This window comes from Lethenteron reissneri, chromosome 64 (assembly GCF_015708825.2).
Source record: "Lethenteron reissneri isolate LAM-NWPU_2019-01 chromosome 64, ASM1570882v1, whole genome shotgun sequence".
NCBI lineage: Eukaryota > Metazoa > Chordata > Hyperoartia > Petromyzontiformes > Petromyzontidae > Lethenteron > Lethenteron reissneri.
The window spans coordinates 4,136,404-4,144,794 of record NC_083842.1 but is presented as its reverse complement, the minus strand read 5'-3'; the positions used below and the strand labels follow the sequence as shown (position 1 = coordinate 4,144,794).

The following is an 8,391-nucleotide window of genomic DNA, read 5'->3' as shown; positions in this document are numbered from 1 at the left end:
CTCCTCCGGTATTCCTCTCGTCGGTGACGAGGAAGTTGTCGAATATCGTGCCCGACTTCACCTGCACGGTCGCCGTGTACACGCACACACACACACACACGTGTAACACATTCCTGCGGAGGGAGCTGGTAGGAACGTTGGTTTGCTCGGTCAATGGCCAGGGTCAACGGCGGCGTGGTGTATTCCGCAACTGTGAGGGCGGGTACAAGCCGGTCGTGAGTAGGTTAAACGTTGAGTTTTATAAGGGCACCACGGGGTAACCAGCCCCTCCCACCCAGCCCCACCCCTCCCCCCACCCAGCCCCACTCTCCCCCTCCCCTCCCCGCCCCACCCAGCCCCTCCCCACCCTCCCTCTCCACCCAGCCCCACCCCTCCCATGCACGACGGACACAATAATCCCCTGTGGGCTGGTGTAACCAGGAGGTTCCAACCAGTAAAAGATCCCCCATATAGCCTTAACAGACTGTTGGGGCAAGTGCTGTTAGCAAGCTCGGCACACGAGGGGTGGGTGGCCAACACCACGCCCAGCCGCCTTTGTCTCTCCAGTAGCGACATTCACACACCGCACCGGGCACTCATCTGAGGCCGAGTTGACCTAGGGGAGGCCCATGACCGGTGCAGATAATCGCCACCGGTGGTGGTCGTGAGCGGAAATTGACCTGGGCTCGCCGGGTTCGTAGCGGCAGCGTAGCGCTAACGGTTGCGCGTGCGGACGTGGGGGGGGGGGGCGGTATTGGTCTCACCTGCCAGAGGTCGAGACCCAGCACCCCGTGTTGTCAAAATAGTAAATGTTGGGGTCGGACGCGAAGTCCGGGTTGTCGGACTTGGGGTGGACCCACGTGCCCTTGTAGTCCGGGTTGCTGATCTGCTTGGGTTTCCACTCGCTCTGCGAAACGGGGCAGTCGGACCGTCGGCTAAGCACCGGTGGCACGCACCACGCTGCAACACGCCATTCGTGCCAGGCCACTCGCACCAGCGCACCGCCACGCAAATCACACCACTCACACCGCACCGTACGCACCCTAACGACATCACACCATGGTGGTATTAATGGTAGCAGTGGTGGTAATGGCGGGCAATGGTGAAAGTGGTGGTGGTGATGGTAGTGGTGGTAGCAGTTGTGGTGAAGGTGGCGGTGGATGATGCGCACACCTAAAGTCGGGGTTCTCCACCATGGGCGGTTCCCACTCCCCGTCCATTTCGTCGTCCCAATCGTCCGGCTTCTTGGCGTCGGGGTCAGGGATGTGCTCCGGCTGGTCCCAATCCTGCAAAAGATCGGGGGCAGAAGAACAAATTAGTTAAATGCCGCGAGAGGGAAGACGGGAGATGGGAGGTAACAGGAGGAGATACAAACAAGAAGAGAGAAGAACACAGCAGGGGATGGGAGATGTTCATTGAGATGGGTAGACACAAGAGTGGACTGCAGGACACAGGAGGCAGAGAGACACGTGGAGACACGGCAGGGAGCGGGAGGAGATTGGTAGGAGGGGGGGGTGATGCCGCTCCTGGGTGAGCGACCTCGGGCTTGGTGTCGTGGGGGTCGTCAATGGAGGGCCGCTCAATCCCAGTCGTCGGGGCGCACGGCCGCGGGTCCTCGACCCTCCGTGGGGGCAGCACGGCCCAGTCGTCCTCGAGGCTGCCCGACTCCACGCGATCGCCGTCGATCTTCACCTCGTACGTCTGGTCCGGCCGCAGGACCAGCGTGTAGAGGTGCGTGAACTCGTCGTCCTGCGTGCGCCGCCCCCCCCCACACACAGGCACAAGCGCGCGCGGGGTCAGTGAACGCGACGTCACGCGCACGCGCCGCGTGGTACGTTGAAGCGTGCGCCGGCGAGCAAATGCAGCGTCCGTGTACGCAAACAACGACACAATTCACCGTCGCGATCAATTAAGGAATCAATTCTCGTTGGTTTTGTTTCTCAACACCTATTTTGGTCTCATTTGCACGGTTTTGTGCTTTTAATTTGCCTAAATGTAAAGTTAACTTGACTGGCACGTACAGTTCTTTTGTCAATCCCCATATGGTGCCCATCGTAGGGAGCGATTCGTCTATCGTTCACCACGCTGGTCAGTGCAGTTTGGTGCACGCTGGGAGCATAGACGCAGGAGCAACGTACAGTACAACAACAAGTTCTGCTAAACTGCCCTCTGATACAAAACCTTTCCAGCATGGCGGTTATCGACCAACGTGCTATCTGGCCTCGACTCCATTGAGCTTCCGGATGATATAGTCAGAGGACGAGCTTATTTGTTCATCCGGATGAATTTTGCCGGATCAGCCCTTGTAATGGAAACCGAGCCATTGCCGACATGCAGCGGTGTCCATTAGGGTCTGCTCACCCTGCAGCGGATGTCCTTGTTGATGAGGTGGTTCTTGCCCTTGTAGTTGATGATCACGTGCACCTTCTTCGTGCCCGGCCCACAGATGTCCGGGCCTTTGGCGACGAGACAAACAACGGCATCACACTTTAGCGAGCGCCGCGCTTGCTGCGACTCATCCGCTGCAACGATCCGATGGATCTTTGTAACTATTCGGGGTCACGAATCGTCGTTTCGTTTAGGCTTGTGGCGTGCCCGTAGAATGATGCGGCTGCTCGCAAGGTTTTCACCAGGCACGGAAGGATTCACCGTCAATTCGATGATGATTCATTGGCACAGATGTAACATTTAAGATGAAAGACCCGATGCGCTATGAAGCTGGTGTCCAGCCCATGCTGAGGTTGGCAATGGTGGAAAATTACAGAGGAAGTTATGCAGTTATAGAAATGAAACAATCACACGTCAACTCAATAACACATGAACTCGAACAAAGCAACAGAATATATTTTCGGTTTGACGCCAAGATCGAATTGTTTTGTCTCGTTTGTACCGTCTGCCTTATTCTTTATTTTTAGTCTCGTTACCTTCGAAACATATTAATTTTCTTACATATGTTCAGAGATCATAATTGAGCCTTCGATGGTGTGTGTAGTGAGTTTCAGAATCGCTATCTTAAATAAGGACAGGGCAATTTTCATTCGAATAATACGCTCGTTTACGTTCCGCAACTTATTTTTTTCAATGGAAACCCAGAGATCCGTTACATTTTCTCCAAATAAGAAATCCGCCGGGCCACCAGCGTCCTCACCGAACATGAGGTAGTATCGCGAGTCGCCGTGCATGTCCTGCTGGTCGAGGTCTGCGGGGAAAAAGCTTGACGTAGCCGCCGCCGCAGTCGATGTCCTGCTCGTGCTTGACGCTGAACTGCAGCACGAGCGTGCGGCCCTTGTTGCTGAAGGGCGGGAACGCGGCGGAGACGGCGTAGAAGCGCACGTCCTGGCTCGTCTGCAGGCCTGCAAGGGCGGCGCATGCGCGGCGAGTTACGACTCACGACATATTGAGGGTCGTAGTTCGATTCAAGAATGTATTCTTTCGGTGTTGTTTTTACCGCCTCACGTTCAGCTTGTCTTTATTTGTGATGACGACGGTAATGCCGATGATGAACATGGCAACGATGGTGGCGATGATGTGACGATGGCGATGAACGTGACGACCAGGCCCCATGCAGCACTCAAACCTTTGTCTCTCTCTGCGTCGCCATAGAAGGCACCGGCTGAGAGCCTCATTTTTCCATAGTCGGACTTGTGTTGGGACTCTACCCAGCGGGACTGCCATCCCTCTGCATGCGCAACACACACACACACGCGCATCCACATCACCATCATCATCATCAGCGCGTGGCCAATAACAATGCTGGATAAAGGCCTCCTCCCCTAGGCTCTCTCATGGTTTCGCGACGTTGCAATCCACCCAGCAGCACCTGCCCACATAAGCTCATTGAATCTTGATTTGAAGCTTTCGTGACTGCAGGAATCCATACTCTTTGGTTCTCTCGGTAAGGTCACGTAGTTATATTTTATTTTCTACCTACGTAACTTTACCGAAAGCTCATTTAATTCGCTCGATCTCTCTCGGTCGTCACTTGCATCCCGTTGGCTGGGCCGCTCGCCGTAATTCTCGACCACGACGGTCAAGTAAAGACGGAAACTCCGACAGGTTGAAAAGACTCTTGACTCGGTGGCGTACATTTAGCGATCATTCCCACCCACGGCGAGAGCTTTGGCAGGAGCCTCTTGATAATAAGTGATATTTTAGAAAACTAAAAAAAAAACACGCTTTAATGAAATGTACCGTACTAGTAATGGAAGAACTCCACGACTCCAGGAAGTGGCCCCGAAGCTTGCCATAACGTAAGGGGACCGAGGACAATTAGACCCAAGCCGAAACATAACATATAAAAAAAAATGTTTAAAAATATATCTTTTTATTTTTAATGATAGAATATAGTATTGTCATCAGTATGACATAAGTATACCAAGTTTGCAGTCGATACCACATTAGGAAGTGGGTTAGAATTGAGTTACAAGATTTGAGGATACAACAGAGTGAGTGAGTTAATAAAACAGCGTGTAATGATAAAAAAGAGAGGGCTTTTCTGGATAAACAAGCGAAATAATAGTGGCATTAAAATACACTGTACACCATTGGAACCTCCTTTGCCAGTAGCAAAATATGATAATTCTGGCAACAAAACTGACACCTTTTTTACAAGGAGTCATGTTTGCATTGACCACAATACCTGCGGTCGGAATGCAAACAAAAACCACAACTCTGATAATGTGTGAACTGTCCTTGAAATTGATTGGTCCACACCCGAGACAGCTTTTCTTAGAGCCTAGTCTCACATGGTGTTGGATCAGATGACGCCAAAAGGCGCACAACTCAAAGACAATGCACCATCAGAGTATGAGAGCTCGGGGTGAAGCATTTACACCATTGGAACCTCCTTTGCCAGTACTCTGATGGTGCATTGTCTTTGAGTTGTGCACCTTTTGGCGTCATCTGGTCCAACACCATGTGAGACTGGGCTCTAAGAAAAGCTGTCTCGGGTGTGGACCAATCAATTTCAAGGACAGTTCACACATTATCAGAGTTGTGTTTTTTGTTTGCATTCCGACCGCAGGTATTGTGGTCAATGCAAACATGACTCCTTGTAAAAAAAGGTGTCAGTTTTGTTTCCAGATAAAAGGGTAAAAAACCAATTACCATACACTGTACAGGTACTATGCTGTATTTGAGTGTACAATAAGAAACACAACACGGGCCAAATCTTCTCCAATGGCCTAAAATGCTTCGTGTAAACTACCCAATTTATAAACGACATTATTATTATATCATACAACTCTAATATTGTGCCTCAGTGGGCGATCGCAGGTGAATCAATACGCATATTGATCGAGCACGCTCGTTCACAATTGCGAAGATAAATTTTAATGACGCGTGGACCTGCGTGGAAGAGTAGGCCAATTACTCTCTTAGAGCAGGGCGTGAGTCGGCACTTGCAGGCCTGCGCCTCTAACCCCTCACTAAACCGGGTTAGATAGCGAGAAAACATCGGAATAAACAACAACACAATTTACCAATCACATTTATGATTCCCCGTACGTAGAAGGACGACGTAAACTGCTAAGGAATAGCAACAATAAGAACAATAATAATTGTTATTGTGAGGGGATTCGCTCGGGCCCGTTACATCGCACCTGAGGGGATTTAATTGGCGGGAAAACGACGCCGCCGCCTCCTCGATCAGCACGCGAACAAAGGGCAGCGAGTTAATCGACGAGCGAACGAAGCTGTTTGATAACAATCGATCGGTGACCGAATGAATGAATGGACGGACGGACGAGTGCGTGACGCGATCTCACCGCCGTCGCTGAACCTCTCCTCGAAGAAGACCTCGGCCATTGCCCACGACGCCGTGAGCCACACAGTCAGCGCGGCCTTCATCATCGTCGCCGCCGCCGCCGCCGACAGTAACACTGCGGGCTGAGAACCACAACAATAATTACAACCACCACCACCAGCAGCAGCAGCAGCAACAACCACCACCACCACCGCCGTCAACCACAAACGCGTGACGGCTGCCGCCACACGGACGGCGCAGATTGGCTGCCGTGGCCCCCAACGACAACGCAGTTGATTTCCCAGCGCGGATAAGCATCGCGATTGGATTTACTAGAGCGGATAAGCGGCGGCCGCGACAAGCGCGTTTCATTTCCCAGCGCGGATAAGCATAGCGATTGAATTTACTAGAGCGGATACGCGGCGGCCGCGACAAGCGCGTTAGATTTCCCAGCGCGGATAAGCATCGCGATTGGATTTACTGGAGCGGATACGCGGCGGCCGCGACAAGCGCGTTTTATTTCCCAGCGCGGATAAGCATCGCGATTGGATTTACTGGAGCGGATACGCGGCGGCCGCGACAAGCGCGTTTTATTTCCCAGCGCGGATAAGCATCGCGATTGGATTTACTGGAGCGGATACGCGGCGGCCGCGACAAGCGCGTTTTATTTCCCAGCGCGGATAAGCATCGCGATTGGATTTACTGGAGCGGATACGCGGCGGCCGCGACAAGCGCGTTTTATTTCCCAGTGCGGATAAGCATCGCGATTGGATTTAGTAGAGCGGATACGCGGCGGCCGCGACACCTCGTTAGATTTACTGGCCCGGATAGGCGACGGCGGTACATTTCCTAGCACGGATAAGCGACGTCTGCAGCAGGACGTGAGGCCAGAGGCCGATTTCGTCCCCGCAAATCGCCGTGCAAGCAGCCGTAGCCACCATTCTGTCATTGGCTCATCGATTACTTTACTCATTGCTTCAGGAGCACATGCGATCGATTTATTATTTCCGGTGTCTTCACTCGATTATCTCCAACTGCTCCGATATTCTACCGACTTCTTCCCTATTCCCAGATTTATTCCTTCATTCAAATATTTCACCGCGCTCCATCGAAACAAAGCCCTATGGGGCCGTCCATAAATGACGTCACGCACATAGGGGGGGGGGTGATAAATGTGACGTCACATGAAAATGCGCAACTTTAAATATAGACACGTTCTACTTAATTAAATGTACTTTAATGTTATCTCCTACAACATCAGAGTGCAGCGCCACATTAAATACGCACTACAATGACAATAGTTTAAAGCGATTTGAAGCGTGTTTTATTTTCAAAATGAAAATATGGTTTTGTGGGGGGGGGGGCAGAGCTTTGTGACGTCATATGAGGGGGCGTCTGACTTTGTGACGCCGTGTGACGAGGGGGGTTGGGGGTCAAAAATCGTCCAAAATCGCGTGACGTCATTTATGGACGGCCCCTATGAAGAGAGAGGCTTGTATCAGATCAGCCATCGCACAGACACCGCATCTCTCGGCCCTTTCACATGCGCCTCTGCGGCCGTCTGGAACGCTCTTCCTTCCGATATTCGGAAGCCAGTGGAGCTACAGAACTTTTAAAATCATCATCATCCAGATGGACGAACTCGTTTCTGCGGAACTCACTTTGTGTCGAGTTTGTTGTCCCTCGCCCGCATCTCCAACAAGTAGGTCAGCTACGTACGGTGCGAAAGAAGCGCAATGGTGGAGCCAGGATTTTCAGGTAGTGGGGGGGGGGCCCTCCAGCAATGAGAATGATGGAGGAGTTGTTAGTGAGTGACGACTTGTCGCTTGATTTTCATTCGACGCGTGTGCGGCGATGGCGCGGCCATCGACCGAGGGTGGAATTGGAGCCGCGTCGTGTGATCGGCATCGCGCTCGCTGCAGCTGCTGACGCCTCCAGGGAAGTCGTGGGCTGGACACGCAACTGCGCACTATTCTGTGAGTCGCTTATAACCGCTTTGCCCTTACTTATTGCCAATTATGGACTCAGACTATTGTGCTATCATTTCAGTCCCTGGCACGGAGTAATATGCTACACAGTGGCAGTGCGGGTCGCAAAATGCCGATTACTAATAAACCCCAATGATCCGATCTAAATGAGGGGGATTTCGATCGGATCATTGGGGGGGCACTACCACCCCCCACTGGCTCCACCAGTGACCTACGTGCATCGGAGAAGCGAACGCAAGAAGGCATCATCTTGGCGAAGCGCGGTGCTGGCGTCCACGAGAGAGAATGCACTGCAGAGAGAGGGGACGCTCACACGTGGGAGACGGAGCGATCGCAATCACCTCGCGTGCCGAAGAGAAGTTGTGCAGCTCTGCGCGTTGGGACTTCTTCCACGCCAGCGTACAGACAATAAACTAACACACAAAAAGGTACGATAAACTAAAAAAATTAAAGTACAATAAACTAACACACAAAAAGTTACAATAAACTAAAAGTACAAAACTAAAGCACAATAAGTAAAATAAACTACAACACTAAAAAGTTACAATAAACACACAAAATCAGTCCTCTGAACGGAGACATGGCGACAGGGAGCGGGGGCCTTCATCCCGTGCCCACGACGACGACAGTGACACGCTTGTCCTCACAGAGTGACACGCTTGTCCTCACAGAGTGACACGC

At 52.0% G+C, this 8,391-nt stretch overlaps 2 protein-coding genes across 5 annotated transcripts in view; both read right to left on the bottom strand.

The window, feature by feature from the left end:
• Nucleotides 1–6,009, bottom strand: part of LOC133358979 (calreticulin-like) — a 15,106-nt gene extending 9,097 nt beyond the window's left edge. The window contains 10 exon segments of the mRNA XM_061577359.1: nucleotides 52–61; nucleotides 744–772; nucleotides 775–888; nucleotides 1,154–1,265; nucleotides 1,519–1,728; nucleotides 2,341–2,435; nucleotides 3,128–3,188; nucleotides 3,190–3,332; nucleotides 3,557–3,658; nucleotides 5,745–6,009. Coding sequence (XP_061433343.1) covers nucleotides 52–61; nucleotides 744–772; nucleotides 775–888; nucleotides 1,154–1,265; nucleotides 1,519–1,728; nucleotides 2,341–2,435; nucleotides 3,128–3,188; nucleotides 3,190–3,332; nucleotides 3,557–3,658; nucleotides 5,745–5,829 — 961 coding nt within the window. The 5' untranslated portion in view covers nucleotides 5,830–6,009.
• Nucleotides 1–8,391, bottom strand: part of CHERP (calcium homeostasis endoplasmic reticulum protein) — a 40,456-nt gene that overhangs the window by 12,439 nt on the left and 19,626 nt on the right. The gene's annotated exons all lie outside the window — the stretch shown is intronic.